Genomic DNA, 18,198 nt, shown 5'->3' on the forward strand with positions numbered 1-18,198 from the left:
GTAGCACAACAATGATTCAAGCACCTCATGAAAGCTTTTACATTTTATCATGTGGTGTCAACTCGGCCTTCCCTGGGAAACAATGTCTGGTAGATAAGAAGTGAGGCAGTTTGACATTTTCTGGCACAGAAGCAATTTTTTCCCACTAAAGATCAGAGGAATTGCAGAGTTATCATGAATAGAGGTAGTCACAATGGCTGGGAAAACAAACAAAAGACTGTCACATACAGGTAATCGTTGGGAAATGTAGAGCAAAACCACAAAAGAAATGACTGAATGAAACAAAATAATCTTCAAACCCTTTACTCATATGCAATATTGCTTATACTGCTGACATTAGTTGTATTTATATTTTTGGAATAACTGTTTACCGTAAGTGAAGTAGGCGACTTCGTCAGGCAGCGAGGCGTTGCTGAGGTCTTCGTCGGGTACATGCATGTCCACATACTGCTGGGCTTTGGACGCCTTGAGGAATGCCATGAAGCGTGCCGTGAAGGATGCCACAAAGATTGACAACATGCCAAAGTCCAGAACGTTCCACAGGTGCATGATGTATTCTCTGGGCCCATCACTCCATATCTCTTTACATTCAGACCAAATCATACCTGAGGAGGGAGGGAACAGACGCACACACATAAACACATGGACACATTGCGGAAAGATGGAAAACACTAGAAATAGCTCATAATTTATATTCAGCCACCAAGCCATCCCCACTCATAGCTCAGGTGTGCACGCACACGCACACCGAGAGGAAAACCTAATTCCTCCCACACAACCACTCTGTCATTCTCTATTTGGGCCCAAAACAAGGAGAAAATTGTTTACTGAAATAGCACCCTGATCAGTATCATCTCTATAACAATTACTGAGACTTCAAAACATGCGGCTGGAATTACAATTATCCTGGTCTACTTAAGCCACCACTCACTGCATGCACACAAACATATCCACACACACACAAACAAACTCACACACAAGCGCATGCTTTCGAAAAAATGACCACAGATGGATAAAAATGGTGCCATTATGTGCAAACAAATAAACATAAATAAAGCATATGTGCGCCAACATGCACGAACCACTCACATAATGTTATTATATGTGGGTGTTTTTGCGTGTGTGTGCATGCATGCGCGTGTAGATGAAAGGAAGAACATCAGCAGATGGAAAGCAGCTGTGGTCTGACAGATATTGCTACGGGCTATTTACGGTATCTGTCTTTCTGTTGGCTCTGTCTATCTCCTTGGTTCCATACACTCCACCCCTCCCTTTACTTCCTTCTAGAGGTCTTCACAGGTCAACTGGATACCCAAGGACCCAAGGCCCAACCTTGGATGGATTCAGATCCACGTTTCATACGGTCAGTCAGGTCTGGGTCGGGTCTCATTCTATTACCACGGGTCCCAGGTCTATTTAACTTGTATTGTAACTTGTGACATGGTAATATTAAAAGATGGGAAAGTCAGGGCTGGGAAATAAGGTGAAAAACAGCAGGAGCTACAACAGACTCATGTAAGAGAGCACAGATGATAGCAAATTATCAATGCTAGCATTAGCAGCTGTGGTGATAAACAAGCAATAGTTATTATAGTTCAAAAGGGCAAACAGTCAAAATTATGTTTATAATGCTAGATGCAACAAAACAGTAAAGCTGATTTAAAATGAGCCTCATTTATTATAAGATCACTGTGACAGCAAGTGGACTTTTGAATTGAAATAATGACTGGATTAGCCATACCGTTTCAATCAGCAAGACAGGCGAAACAGAAAAACTGGACCTATTTCAGTAACTGTCTTGGCAAGAAGGATGGATTATGTGTCACGGCCAGGCACAAAGGAGAAGGCTACTAAAGTTACATTAAGTGAGACACAAAGTTTTTTTGACAACTTGTAATAAAGTCAACTTGTTAACAGCAATCGGTTGCACCAATTGGGTCTGCGTCTCCAGGCTGGGTTTGGGTTTGACATTTCTCAACTTGGCATGGGTCCAGGTTCCAAATAATATGTGCGTCTGGTTTATTTGCCCATAGCACGTTTCTGGATCTGGGACTGGGACTTGCAAGGACCTCTACTTTCATCTGTTTCCCTCAACGGCTGCCATTTCCTGTAATATTTCTTCAGCACCACCTCTGATGTTAACCTCTAAATGTCCCTCTGGATTATCATTCAGACTCAGCATGGCCACTGATTCAACAAATCTGGCCTGTGCTGCATCCAACCAGGAAACCTCTATTTGATCTTTGAACGATAAAAAAAATAAACCGTTCTTTGACACAACACTGGCTTGTGGAAAGTGTAAGATACTTTGGATTAACATCAAAAACTTTTAAAACATTGGCAGCCACATCGCCATGAACTCTTCTTGCTTACACATTGACAAAGTACATCTATGCTGATTAAAACATAAATGAAGGAAGAGTCCACCAGGAAACGTTTTGCCTTGACTCTCTTACATACCATATCAAGGTTATTTCTTATCATGATAGAGAATCTGCCTTGACAGCAACCATCTTACATCTATCTACATTTTAATTGGCTTTAACTGTAGATCATTTCAAAGCAACTCACCCAAAACCCACTTCATGATCAGCATCTCCGTCCAGGAGAACTGCGTGGTTTTGACTCTGAACACCTGTCGTGGGTGGTCTGTGATGGTCTCATTGGGCAGGTTCTTGACACCCTCAAAGCGATCGGAGGCGTTGACGACCAGCAGACCCAAAAAGATGGTGAAGGAGACAGCGTGAGCCACGAATTTCATGAAGGGGCTTCGCAGGATCTGACCAATCTGGAAGTGAGAAGTTTGAAGATATAATAGGGTCATTTTTTGAGTGTCTATGGTTTCCAAATACAACTAAAAAAAATGCTGATGCTGTGTAAAAGGTTAATAAAAGCAGAATTAACAAACAAACTGTGTTCATTGACAATGGTTTTACGAAGTGTTCCTGAGCTCAGCCTTTCCGGGATGCCCCTTTCATACCCAATCATGATACTATCACCTGTGACCAATGAACCTGTTTACCTGTGGAATGATCCAAACAGGTGTTTTTGGAGCATTTCACAGCTTTCCCAGTCTTTAGTTGTTGTCATGCTTCTGGAAATGAGACTGAAGAGAGTGTGCCAGAATAATCAGGTGATAATTCTCTGTGGGTTTGTCACATTTGATCAATTGTTAAGATAACAACATTGAATGCAGCTTTAAAGTTAAATTTACATTCAGTGTTATTCATTAAAACATGTTACATGCATCACTGAGCTCTAAGAAACATGCATTTTCAATGATTTTCATATCTTGTAAATCAGTTGAAAACTGGTGTTTTTGTCACTTTGAACCAGGTTTACATCCATGTTTTCCTCGCTAGCAGTCTTCTTCTTCCCTGCCATTACTAATGCATTGCTGCATCTCTTGGTGCAGTACCACCACCTGTAGATCAGTTGAATAATACGCAGCCAGTGGCAGGAATGCCTCTCCATGGCACTGCCAGTGGCAAAAACTTTACAGGGTATCTTTAATCTGATGTCAAAGCCCTTTCATGTTACTACAAAGTATATTAGAGTGGAATGACAAGACCCACTACAACGTTAGATATTTTTACTTGTTATATTTGTCAAATAGTTGCACGATTGCAACATCCACTTTTGCGTAACAGACTCAGGCTGAAGATACATGTTTGAGTATTGAGCATAGTATTTAAAAAATACTATACACAAGTGTAAAATTGCAGCAAAGAAAACACCTGTTCTTGTTTACCGAGATAGCTCAGAGTTTATGCTTTTTACGAAGTTCCTAAGATTTCGGTCCACAGAGATCAAAATCTGAAAAGCACCACTACACAACCATCTTAGTGGGCAAACAGCAGCTGTTGCAATTCATGGATGTGCTTAACCAGCAATCACTCTCACAGCAACATAATGCCAGAGTAACGAGATGCCAAACAACCAGCAGAATTTGTGGAAATGCACCATATGGGGAGAACGTGATGCAAGGTGGTGCTGCACAAGGTGCATTAAACATGCCAGCACACAGAGGGACCTTTTTATAGTTGTACAAAAATATGCCAGGACACAAAAATGCACATCCATGCGCACACACACACAGAAACAAATACATACACACTTCCCACCCCATACAGACATCATTGAGATCCCAACATTTGCCACTCTCTAAGCCTGCTGTGTTCAATATTAACTACCCACAGGATATCTCGACTCTCTGCATGCACACTAACACATCAGATTCAATAGCTGTTTCCATGCCACACACACTGCTAAACCATGTGGGAAGAGGTTGGCTGGTAAATCTTAACCCCGCAAACCCTCCTCTGAACCTCCTCCTGCTACTGGGATGACTCTCCCTCCTTCATTTATCCCATCTGCAGAGCTGATAACGCTCCTCCATTTCACCCGTCAGCTGAAATGAGATGGTCATCCTAGATCAGGACTGCTGCTATGTGACGACTGCAAACCCCATGGGTTTCTTTTTTATCACTGCGGTGGTGACAAGAGCTGATCTCCTCGCCTACAACGAAATAGTAGCCGGTGGCAGCAGGCGGATGCAGAATGAAAAAAAGGGGTTGGGTGCAAAATGGAAATCCCACACGGGCAGAATGGGGCTGCTGTGTCCTTCACTATTCCCTAACATCTTTTCACCTGGGAGAATCGAGCCTGACACACACTGTGTGCATACAGGCGTCCACACTGAGTAATGACTTATCCAGATATGTGCAAAGACCTTCTGTAGATTATATTCTATGTACACTTCATGTTTAAATGATGGTAAAATATGTAAAACAAAATAGTAAAATATGGGGGACTCTACAAATGTGTACATTTTGGAGTCTCTGTTCTCATTTTTCCTTCTCTCCACTTCTCTCTGTAACTCACACACGAGTGCACAATCCCATTTACGAATGTAGGTTATCTAATTGGTCAGGCATTAGACTTGCAATCAGCTATTTGACTATATAGAATTACATCTCTGCATCGAAGAACCCTTTCCTTTCTTACTAAGTCTAATATTCTGTGGGTGATGCAATTTGTGCATCCTTATCAGATTATATTAGATTAGATTAGACATCTTAATTAATCCCCAGTGGAGAAACTCATTTACACCAGATCAATAACAAAATATACATGCACTGTATTCACAGTGCACAACAAATAAATAAATAACACAATAAAAAGCTATTAAGACATGATGAACAGCTGAAAGGTGTGATGGATCTAGACCACATCTAACAGTGTTCTTGAAAAAAATCTGGCCCACACTGACAAGGGTTGAGATACTGCAGAATATCCAATGATGTCCAGTCACTGAATCAATGATCAGTGGGGGTTGTGACCCTGTCCTGTGTGCACCGATTGTCTTTTGTTTTCTTACTTTGCGCTTTCATTCCCCCTCTCCTTTTTTCCTTCTTTCGTTTCCTCCTTTCATTTCTTTCTTCTGTAGGGGTGCAAAATAACTAGTAGCTGTAGCTTGCAGTCATCATACAGGGATAAGTTGTGTAATGTAATGTATGCATCATAAATGTGGAGTAAAAAGTAAAATACTCTCCCTGAAATTTAGTGAAGTAGAAGTATTAAGCACCATAACACGCAAATACACTTTCCACCTCTGACTTATGCACTAATTAATTCAGCAGTAGCTCAATCGTCAATAATAAAATGCTTCCAGGGAAACTGTATGCTTGCTGTTTAAATCTAATCAGGCACTGAGAGAGAGTTACTCCTTGACTTGACCAAAGCATGAAACTTGTTCTAGGAGAATGGGAACCTGACAGCCATTCCCAGGCTATTTTATTTAGCAATCTTTTTTTTTTTTCTCTTATTCTGTGTTTCATCTCTTTTCTGTCACTCGGGGAAGACCAAAAAGTATTCTTGTGTTCACCTACGAAGTGTTTCCCATCTCTCTCTGCATGTTTTCATCATTTTTCACCCTTTTCAATCAATAAGAAACATTCAATATCAAGCACACATCTGCTTCCCATCACCCCCAAAGCACATCTCTTTGATGACTACTTATTTTTGAGCAACAAAAATATCAATATCTTCCCCATCTGTCCCTGCTGATATGAAATGTAATATGGTTCTGGGGTTCTGATAATGGCCTGCTGCAGTGGCGTATAAATGGAGAATATTACGAGCTGTAAGAGGTGAGCAATTGATGAGATGAGCAGAACAAAATTGCATGATTAACGCCAGGTGTAGGATGACACGCTACACACAATCAGCCAAACCACATCAAAGCTCTCTCTCTGCAACGTGCGTCTGTCTTGATGTATTCACTCTGTCTTTAGCTATTTCATTATCAGATCCATTTAATGTACCTTTTTGTCTCTGCTGAGCTGCCTTCATATTGTTATTAAGCTTGCATAAACATCCATTTTGTACCTCAGTTATTAGTTGGGTTTAAATGGTTTTTATTATTCTACCTCCTAGTTCTGCCTTTAAATTTAGTCAAGGTCAGCATATAACTGGTCTTTTAATTATGTATATAATAATAATGGCAACAACAACAACAACAACAACAATACTAACATATTGCATCCTATGTCAATTTGTCATTTCTCCACACTGCCTTTTTTCCTGCTCTCTCAGCTACATCAGAAAATGGCAGACTGCGACACACAGGCTTATCGGTTGGTTGATTCATAATCAAGTGTAATCATGCTGGCATGCACGTGCATGTATGCGCATGCAAATACAAATACACACTCACACATAACACACACAGGTGTTTCTGGGACACAGTGAGATCAAAAGCAGCGCCTCATAACTGAATCCATGCCTCGCTGGTGGAGATGCTCTCAGCCTTGCACACTTGAGATCAGCTGCTGCCTCTTTCTGAATCCACAAAATGACTAATTCAACGGTCACACCTGACATGAATCACTCAAGTCCTTGACACTGTTTGCGTGTGCATGCACACAGTTAGACACACCACTTGATGATGAGGTAGAGGATTATCCAGGTTGATGAGCAGATTTGCACATAGCTTGTGTGTGTGTGTGTGTGTGTGTGTGTGTGTGTGGCCTCTGCCATACTGTGTCACTAGTCAGATTATAATATTCTTGATGGAGTGTTAACAAAATGTGGCCTTGGGGCCTGATAGTCAAATGTTGATTATATCACACTCTTTTCAGCCATGGTCGTCATTTTGTCCGCCTGTCCAACACTTCAGTCCAGACTTCAGTATCTTGACAAATACCTGAAGGATTGGCAATTAATTTACATATTCCTGGTCCCCAGAGAAATAATCTAGGAATTTAATGAGTGAGAAAATTCTGTGTTTTAGACATATGAGGACACAAGTTATGTTGACAGAGCGGAATACAGTATGCAGAGGTCGGAGAACATTCTGTGGGGTTTTGATGCTTTTTCTGCAACTCTAACTAACTCTAACAGGCTCACTATTAGAATTGAAACTATGGTAAGTGAGGCTTACTAAAGCTGGGAAAGAGCAAGCCACAGACAACAAGTATTATGTATTTGACTCAAAGATACTGCAGATTTTGGATAGCGTGTGACTTTAGCATGGAGTTATGTTGGCATTGTTAACATTAGCATGTATGGGCACAGTAACAGAACAGTTCTGGGACTGTTAGCATGTTAGCATTCAGCTCAGGAAGACAAAGTACAGCTTAGAAAAATGGAAGCTGAACCATATCTGTGAAGGAAGTCAAAATGGCCTTTGAAGAGAGGATAAACCCTGATTTAGATAACACAACCTTGTCTCACCCTCAGGAAAAGCATTTATTGCCCTCGTGGTAAAGCTCAAAGAACAAAGAAACTGATTTTACTTTCATCCACTAATTTGATTTTTTTGGTGTTTTGTGTAAGGTGCCTTGGTCTGATTGTGGGCGATTAACTTTCTAGAGTTGCTATAAACCTGAGGTACGTCAGAGTGTTACAGTTGTTATTTGTGATGCGCTGGACACAAGCGATTGCAGGAAATGTTGTGTTTTCCTGTTTGGCCTCATGGTGACACTGTTAAGCTCACGGTTACTATGAATAAATACTGACACGATGATGAAAAATTTCACATTCATTTACTGTCAGCTCTGGAAATAAAGATGTAACTGAGGCCACTGATGATGAGGGATTAGTTTTTGTGCCATTTATGAATCAGATCTGATTTGAAAGAACTGGAGCATGACAATAACAAAGCAAGCTCAGTCGATTTGAGCTCTGAATGGGATGGTCAAACAGTGGTCCGACTGAGAGAGAAGTCAGGACTGACGGCTTCATTTGCCTCTACCGTGCTGCTAGAAATATGTAAGCACTTTTTCTGCCCAACTTGCCAACTTGGGAAGCCAGACATCATCTGTTTATCCACCCTCTGCTGCAAAACAGTAAAGTGCTGTGCACAACCATTCTGCAATGACTCCAAGCAAGTGACTGTGATTTGTGGTTACTGTTATGACTAATTTGGGTTTTGGAGATGCCAGTCTATGAGATGTGGCCTCCAGCAGAATATGATAGTACAGTACAAACATAAAATTTAACAGGCTATGATGAAATGTATGAATGAATTTCATTTTATGCCATTTATTAATGATTTTGAATAATTTAATAAATGGTTTGTCTGTTATGATTTTAATGTATATATGTATGTAATTTATTTATGGGTTAATATGCATAATATAAGTGATTGGTCACTCATGTATTTTAGTGTGTGATGAACTCTGGTTCAGGGGTGATAGAAGGAAAATGGGCTTGAGGTCAAGGGACAGTGTGCGTTCATACCTTGCTGCATGGCACTATCCAGTAGGCGATAGCCAGGAAGGGCAGACCGACTGTGACCCCCAGCACTGTCCAGCACTTCACCCCAACCGACTGCTGCCTCAGACCAGGTAGGTTTTCGTACCAGATAGTCAGCAGCTGCTGCTGACAGTTGGGATGGGCAACGAACTGGAGAGAGAGACCAGGACAAGAAATGTAAATCAATGGAGAATAAAAGAGAGGAGATGGGGGCACAGGGCAAGGAATGTGAGAGAGGAGAAAGAAAGAGAGGTGAAGGGGAGAGAGGAGCAATTAGCAGCCATAACAGCCAATAATAAAGACATTTTCATGGAAGCAATACTAATTTGGTTTTCTAACCTCATCTTCATAATTTTTGTTATCATTTTACAGATCCCTTGAGGGGTCTGTAAAGTCTTTACAGCAGCAGCATATTAAGTAAATATGATGATGCTCCGGCTCTGAGAGCTACACTGAAATGGCCCAGCAGCCACAAACATGATGGAACTGGCTTATTTAACAGGCTGACAGCAGGCCTAGTTATCTTGGGGTTCAAAACAACAAAAGTGTACAATTACAGCATATTGAGAAAAAAAATCTGATCTGACAAACCATCTTGGAGCCTTTACTGAATATTTTATACACAAATGCTGCTAACAGCCACATAATAATGATCCAGTAATATAAAGTCTATATATGGCACTCTGCACTACATTTTGCTGATAATACATTTGGAGTTTTACTTTGAAGTACATTTGTGAAAGCAGGCCTTTTACTTTAATGGGGTATTTTTACAATGTGGTTATGTTATCAATACTTCTTTCAGCACTGGCTCAAACCCAAGACACAACACACATTACACCAGAGCTACACAAGTTAGAGCATGGTGCTGTGGTGCATTTTTTGTTGTTTTCCTCTGAAAATCCTGTTTTGTTTTGAGATACCAGTGTTGTATTGTCTTGTACAGACAGGTAACAATGATGGCGAAGGAACAAGGAGGCCTGTCTATTTCTTTTGTATATTGTTGTTTCGTGGTCCAACCTGCATTTCTGAGCAATGAATCCATTCATCATGTCAGACCCTAACACTGCTTCGATTTTATTGCTCAAAGCAGCAGACTGAATTCATTTTTCTCAATTACCATACAGACTAAACTTTAAGACTAATTACTGTCTTTATCATGAAAAGGACAAATGCTACACAGGGTACTTTCTTGTGTTTGCGTGCGATTATGTCAATACAATGAATACAAAATGAATGAGGTTAAAAAACATACTACATTTATGAGGAGGCTTCTGGTGCTCCATGTAATGTTAAGATTCAAGTTATTCCTAAGTAGCTGAGTGTGCAGGCTGCTATTCAGTGTTTACAGTATATCTATTGTGTATTCATTATATATATTATACAATACCAAAATATATTATTCACGACAAGTTTGCATTCAAGGCTGCCACTTGGCTTCATTCAGAATGAAAAGGTGTCACGAAGCAGGTTGGGAAAAGTCCATTTAAAATACAGGATGCAAAGGTGAGCAGGCAGCAAATAAGAAGCACAGAGAGTTTACATTCATTACTGAAGCATGTTCACTTTATTAGATAAGGCTTAGTGTGGCATTTCAGCATCTGTTGGAGACTTTACTCCGAGACAGGAAGCATTAAATTAAAGCATCCGCTGGTCTGGTGAGGAAGGAGAGGATGGATGTTTTTGTTCCAGCTGGAGGAAGGACGTGGACGATGGAGCAATCGATGCACAGTATGAGGTCAACTGGTGCAACAATCAAACTCTGTGTTGTTTTTCGTTCACATCTAACGTCTGAGCATTAGGTTACTTCTTGTCAAACCTGCTCCCCCCTTGATTTCCTCTTTGTTTTCTCCCTCCATCAATCATCCCCACCCCTTCACTGATCAGCCTCGCCGGTCATTGCATAAAGGGAGCATTTATCCGAGCTGACGATTGACGTTCCGTCCGCCGATCGAAAGCACACAGGTACAATGTGTATTTATGCTCTCAATCATTTTCCATTCAGAGGGAACCCACACACAACCGTAAACACTGCAACTGAATCGTAGTTAACATAGTTTCCCAGCGGTGTCAAGTGACCAGTCTATCAACCCGCTGACCCACGACATGAACTCTGTCTGCATCCAGCATCATGCAGTCATGCTCCACCTGGTTTCCATGGCAATCGGCCCCTCCCTCTCTCCTTGCCTCCTGTGTAATTAGCTCTGAGTATTGGTCACACTGTCATATACAGGATAAAAACACAGCTCCAACAGGCTGCGTACTGTACGCACACGCACACACACACACACACATACACGTGGGATATACCTGATTAGAGAAAAAAGGCAGCACGTGAAGGTCAAACACACACACACACACACACATACACAATGTGTGTGTGTGTGTGTGTGTGTGAGAGAGAGAGAGAGAGAGAGAGAGAGAGAGCACAGTAGGAGGAAATGGGGAACAGGGATTTGGTTTGACGTTTTGTAAGAACACCTCTGCACCAAAGAGATTAGCTCTCTGACACAGAGGCCAGTTTGTTGTTTACATAGGGCCCCCAGAGGCCATGCATGTGAAAATATAACATACTGTTTGTACACGTGCACAAAATAGCAAATAGACACTATCGAATCTATGATGTTCAAGTGAGCACTGCAGAAAAACACGTTTGGTATTCTTCCATGTTATTATGTTTTTTTTTATGTGCACATCTGTGGATTATAATAAACTCAAATAACAAACAGAGCAGGATGTGGGTAGGAATTTTGAAATGTGATGTGTTTCTTTATTTATCCATACAGGCATCCTCTAATGGCAGGGTGGATATGTTGTTCCTTCATCAAGCCCTCATCAAATCTCAGTATCAGCTCAACAAAACAATAAAACAAGTTAGTCAGTGCTTTTCCAAAATGAGCATTGTTCACCTCCTCCTATGGTTAAAAGGGCATGACACCAAGTTTACTCCTCATAGGGAGTATGACATCTTGTGGAAAGAGTTGAACAATGTCTTTTGTGGCTCTTGAGGAGTTGACCAAAGTCTGAAAAATATTTCATGATTACATCATGATGACATCATCGGGATTATCTTGGCTGATTAACGTTATTAACTTGCATTATGGGAAACGTAGGTTCCAATATTTGTGGATATCTCTATCTCTAATTCTCATTTTAATTTGTGTCTTCCAAGTCCCCAAGTTTATAGAAATGTAATTATAAATTGCTGGAGTACCCACTTCAGGGCACGGTTAAGCTTAGGAGAGGAAAACAGACACCTGATGGGACATGAGCCCAGTTGTCCAAGTTCAGGTGTGTAGTTCCAGTGTGTGGAAGCAAAATGTTAAATATAACTGCAACTGAAACTACCATTAATCCTTTACGTACAGCAGAAGATTGATTCATCAGTCGTTTCTCGGTCATCTTACCTTCTTGACTTCATACTTGATGGCCAGTTTGACACGGCTGAGGCAGGGTCGGTTGTAGGGGCTTGGAGGGCACTGGTCCACGTCGCCGTTCAGTATGGCCTCCACTTCCTCTGTGTTCCGGCAAAGGTCCAACACACCCACCACAAAGTCCTTACACTGCATGGACAGCTTGCGGTAGTCATTCTGCATGAGGCAGGGATGGAGGTTATTAGTTATTGGGGAGGGAAGAGACTGAGAGAGAGGGAAGAACAGACAGGAGGGAAAATTTCAGAGAGAGGAGAATTTAAAACCGAATTTAAAAGTCAACTTTTGAGGCGAACATCTGGTTTCAGACCACACAACATTCTTTAAATATATAAATGTGAGTATCAAGAGACGGTAGATTCATCAAAGTGTGACTGTGCCTTCAGCTGTCCCCTTTGGGTCCTCACCTGTATTAGCTAATGTCATCTAATAGTGCCATTTATTCTCATTTGCAATTATAATATGGCTGGGGTGTGAAAAAAGAAAAAGACACGGTGACTCTGATATGGGTAACGACCTTTTCCATCTTGAAAGAAATCACTTGCTTCACTTTGCAAAAAAAAAAATCAGTTGGGTGTATGTTTGACATTTTGTCTGAAGCAAAGCGCTGGATTATCTTTATAATGATATTTGTCTATGAAAGGAGTCCACTTGACTTCTTTTATCTTAATAACTTATCAAACTGAAAAGTGTATTGCATACATTATCAGAAATGGCAGCCATAGGCACAACAGAATGCACTTAAACCCCACTAAAGCTGAAGGGAAGGAATCCACTCTGCCTTTCCTTTGGTCATTTAAATGCTCATTTAGTTTGCTGCCACCCATCTGAATTCATGCACAGTTTGAGTTTGCACATCAAAAAAACTGAATGGACACATCTGCAATTTGAATAAATCCAAAATGTTGCAAGGTAATCACTTCAGAAAAGACCAAAGTAGAAAGTAAAAAATATAAAGAGCGTATGAGAAAGACACTACAAAAGGAGAGAAGAAGAAGTAGGATGTGAGCACAGGGGGGCAATTCAATCATTCAGTGAACAAAATTGTCTTCCTAGGTGGGAGGCAACCAAGGAGTGCCATGGATTTAGCAGAGTAGTTCCTGTTGCAGTCTTGTGGCACTCTCTTAAGGATATTTGCATAATAGTGGTTGATAGAAATACTGATTTGCATTTTATTTAGCCAGCGTTTTCAAAATTCAATGAATGTGTGTTAGTGGACTGGAAAAAAGAGGATAGCTGCACATTCATAAATGCATTTATTTAAACTTTGAAAGATTGATGGCCCTGCAAGCACCTTCTTTCCTTCCTAGCAGTCTCCTGACCAGCATTTATACTAATAGGACAAGAGTCGAGGCAATCAACACAAGGCCAGAAGATGTGTCCATGTCTTCAAGAGACAAGAGAACAACACACACCAGAATGTTTCTTTCAATTTACAAAGCACCTTTTTTTATCTTGGGAGCACAAGGCGGTAACTGGTGGATTCTGCTCCTCATTCTCGTGGTGGAAATTGCTCAAAGTGCCGATCACCACTGTCAAATGGAAAAAAATTGATTTGTGGCTTTATATAACTTAATATAACTTTGTCCACTTCACTACAATTCAGAATTCCTATCAGGCTGTTCAACCTTCGCACCTCCTCCTGTTCCTTCACGCAGCTTCAACCTTTCGCCCCTCTGTCTTGCCCCACACAGTTCACTCGTCACCCTTCCTTCGTACACTACCTCCCCTCGTCCTCCTGCCTTGTTCTGTTTCTTAACACTTCACCGAGCAGGTAAACAGTCAGCAGCTTGCAGCTGCTGGCAGGTTTGCAGTCCCTAAGGTCTGATTCTTATTATGCATTCAATGCTGTGTTAGTTTTGTGTACAGTGTGTTGATAATGCTGATTTTCATCAAAATTCTTACACAGTTCTCCCCTTCAAAATCATTATGATTAAACATGGTGGGGAATTACCAGTTTTACTCTCACTTTCCTTTAGGGCACACTTCTGCTGTAAGCAGGTATGATAAAGCACATATGTTGAGTATGTTCTGTATTTTGGTGCAGATACAGACCATGAACATGATTTGCATTCCTCCAGTGTTTGACCCTCTTTGACAGGGGGGCTGCTTCGAGTACGACTTGCACTGTGTGTCTTGAATATAAAATAGAGCAATTTTTTACAATCACAGAGTGGTCATACTCTTAAATGCCAAACAGCTGCAGTACATTTTAAAATCAAGCCCATCAGGTTTGGATTCATCACTGAATCAAAAAAATACTGAACTGGATGGCACGTGAGATAAGGTTGGTCAAACGGCCAATCACAATCTGCAAATTAAAAGGTGAATGAGCCCTTTGGGGAACATGAGGGAAAAGGTGGCATTAGGTGTATTTTTACCTTAAGGGTACAATCACACACGCGCTAATGCAGGCACACATGAATTGAAGATGTGATGGTGCTCACGTGCTTCTCTAATTTCACATGTGTGACCTAACCCTTTGTCTGCTAAGTGAAAGAAATTAAATACAATTTCATGTGAGTTTATATTCAGGTAAAGGTAAGTCTTCCGGGTATATACGTATATACAAAAATCATTTCTTCATCAATGGTATTTACATCCTAAAATATACATCAAGAGCACACATACAGACACCATAAACATTGTGAAAACGCAATCACAATTCATGGTATGTGGATTGTGCCTCAGTGGCTGAGATAAAGGAAAGGGAATGATGCTGTGGGATTGAAAATGGAGACAGAGCAGTGTGAAGCAGAGTGAGTGGCTACAGATGAGTGAACTCAGGAGGACATGAACCAAGCCTGAAACATGGGGTGGGAGGGTGGGGGGGGGGGTGGACTTGATGTAAGATGGAGGGATGAGAACAGGACAGGACAGAGAGAGTTTCTATTGTTGCACTTCAGCAGACATGCACCCCCATCACTTTCCCTCTTTTTTTCACTTTCTCTGTGGCCATGTGTCTTAATTTAAACTAAATTCAACTAAAAGTGGCATGACACAAGCACAGAGTGCAATGTGATTTCAAAAAAATTAAATGATACCCTCCTCCGCCAATTTCTTTCTCTCTCGCTGCGTCTCCCCAGGATATGTGGGGTGTGTGTACTGTATGTGTGCGCGTGTGTGTCCTGAAGCCCATATGAGAAATTGATGGGCTGTCTTGAAAAGCTAGATGTTTGGAGATAAATGTCAGGCTGTTAGGGAGGTCTGATATGCCTTTAGCAGTGGCCACATAAACATCCAACATGCAGCGCTACAGCAGCACTCTCACCTCTGCACTCTGACAGGTTATTCATGTTTGCCAGTGAGTGCCAAAGTGGTGTTTGCTTGCACTTGAGCGAATGTAAATGTGTGTACATTTTTGTTTTCCGTAAGCAGCAGTGGATACATGAGCTGCATCCTATACTGTGTTCGGATTCTCTGCATATATTTAACATGTTTACACAGTAACATTACGAATGTAAACTTTTCTAATATTTGCATGTCACTATGATACATTGCATTAATCTCAAAATAGAGTGGTGTAGATATCCTGACACTTTGGAGGTGGTGGATAAAACATCTATAAAAATGGAAGCCCATGGGTTGCTCTGTGTGGCTAAATGTGCACAATGCATTCATGTCCTTATGAAACCTCCAACTTCTGAAAATTGGGGGTTGGCAGCTGAATAATGTTTCATCACAAGCTACGCTGTCAGAACAGCAAACCCAGACAACAACAAGACGGAAACACCGCTGTCATAATTAAGATAATGTGAATTTGGAAGCTTCCTTCATTAAATAGGCTGACGTTCAGCAGGCAGCTCTCAAATCTTGAGAGCGGAGGTTCACACAGCCCATAAACAAACCACAGAACATATGTCAGCTTATTACAGAACAGAGTCAAAGACAGGGTCAGAGGCCTGCAACCCCCTGCTCATAAAAGTACCAGCTAATTTTTCAACGAGAAGGTATTCACTCAAGAAACAGAATAAACTGCTGATGAACTGCCTTCGGGCCATTTTTATTTTCATTTCATGAGCTCAGGTTAACTCTCGCAATGATTGGTACGACAATAAAGGCAACGAAGCGCAGTATTACACACACACAAAACAAAAACCTTTAAAAAACTGATGTCAAATCGATTCAGTCATACTTTGTTCAGTAATAAAAAATCATGGTGGAACTATTGTTTCAACATTAATGTGATATTTGTATTCATTGTAATGCAAACAGAAGCTTTAGAAACTTAAATGTGCTGGTGTTGGCATCAGCATGGAAAGTCTCATATTGTTTTAGATATTTTGAAGTGCTTGAGTTTCATTAAGGTGTCATCAGTGACATAAAGTATTGTTTCATTCACTAACATCACATTTATTCTCAGTGACACGATGCCTCAATCTATGCCCTAACTCTTATTCCCCATGTTTGATTCCCCCACATGAGACAGGACTAAGGCTATTGGGACACTGTCTTAAAATTATTTGATATTTTAATATAATGATAGGGTGAAGTGAAGAGGAACAGGGAGTCAAATATAAAGAGAAGACGGGGGTGATAATGAGATGGTAATGAGACAGATGAGCTCCAACACAACTCTGGTCCCTCAGGTGAGCCCTTCTCATTAACTTGTCTGGAGATGGGAAACAGAGTGACAAGCAGGAAGGCTGAATGACAAACACAAAGGTGGGGAGAAAAAAATGAATAATGGATGCATAAGGACAGACAGAAATGAAAAGGAAAGCAGGGAAATCATGCAGCAACACATGGACAGATGCAGGGGGACCATAGCAAAGAAATATTAACATTATCAGAGCACTGTTAACTGATTGGTTCAATTATGGTCATGCTTTCTGAACTACTGATCTCAACTATAAGTATTGAGCGAGTAATCAATGGGAGCTGAGCAGTGTCGGTCACACAAGTGAAAGCAAATTTTTCTGTAAATTCAATGTATAAAGTCATATATTTTATCCAAATTATGAAAGAAAACATGCTACCAACTACTGGACCACAAACTATTTTAAGTTATTTGTTATTCCTGCTGGCTATTGGACACAAGGGATGACACATAACAGGACCATATGATCACACTGTGGAATATACGACAATGCCATAGAGCCGGTGAAGTGGCTTTTAACAGATTTCCCTGGCAGAGACACAGAGTGAGACTCAACTCCTCACTGATTTCATATAATTATCACCACACCGAAAACAGAAAACAAAGCAGCTGGAGACAGACGGTTGGTGTATCTCTCTGAAATTGCTGATGAAGGCCCTGCACCAAAATGCAGTGCTTGAAAACAGTGTCGACTCGTCCAGTTGCTGACAGTCAAAAGGACTAATACAACATACAGTCGTCTTTTGACTTTTTGGACTGTGATGATCTGATCTTGTGTTCAAATGAATGATTTGAATAACCTGTATTTAAACATTTATTATTAAACATGTTATTATTACATGTTATTACGACATGTGACAATGCTTATGGGAACCGAAGGCTGGGAACTTTGCACTTACTGTACAATGTGCAATATAGCAGTAATAATTCCAACTGCATCTGCCAGCATTACTGGTCAAGTGGTGACAGTATATGTGGCAGTTCGTCTTTCTCAGTGAGTCTCATTTGTCAGTGAGTGTGCTGTCCTTAATATCCAAAGCCAACTGATTCGGGACAGGTGTACCAGCTGGCACACTAGGTGGGAATCATCTCCCTCTCCACCTCAAGCTGGTACTTAAAGCTTGCCCGAACCTGTCACGCAGTGTGAGTGAGCGGGCACGTTATTCCCCCAGGCCGAGCCAATCAACCTGCTTCAGAACAGATGCCAGCACATCCAGGTTTGATTCCTAGTACAGAAAATATTTCTCTGTGTGTGTGCTTCTGACACAGACTACTCTCAGGGACAAATTTCAGATGAAAGACCTGTTAATTGGGGACACGACTTTTGTCCACAGTTGCAAAACTGCTTTTTGGGTCAATGGTTGTGGTTAGGGTAAGTTTCCAGGAAATGAATATAAGTCTATGTAA

The 18,198-nt window shown here is 40.9% G+C and overlaps 1 protein-coding gene across 1 annotated transcript in view; it reads right to left on the reverse strand.

Moving 5' to 3' along the window:
* trpc7b (transient receptor potential cation channel, subfamily C, member 7b) overlaps positions 1-18,198 on the reverse strand; it is a 49,909-nt gene that overhangs the window by 23,304 nt on the left and 8,407 nt on the right. Inside the window, exons 3-6 of the mRNA XM_070963404.1 lie at positions 12,168-12,350; positions 8,746-8,910; positions 2,572-2,788; positions 372-605 (exon numbers count right to left, since the gene is read on the reverse strand). Of these exons, the coding sequence (XP_070819505.1) occupies positions 372-605; positions 2,572-2,788; positions 8,746-8,910; positions 12,168-12,350 (799 nt within the window). The remainder of the gene's footprint in view (positions 1-371; positions 606-2,571; positions 2,789-8,745; positions 8,911-12,167; positions 12,351-18,198) is intronic.

This window comes from Chaetodon trifascialis, chromosome 5 (genome assembly GCF_039877785.1).
Source record: "Chaetodon trifascialis isolate fChaTrf1 chromosome 5, fChaTrf1.hap1, whole genome shotgun sequence".
Classification (NCBI taxonomy): domain Eukaryota; kingdom Metazoa; phylum Chordata; class Actinopteri; order Chaetodontiformes; family Chaetodontidae; genus Chaetodon; species Chaetodon trifascialis.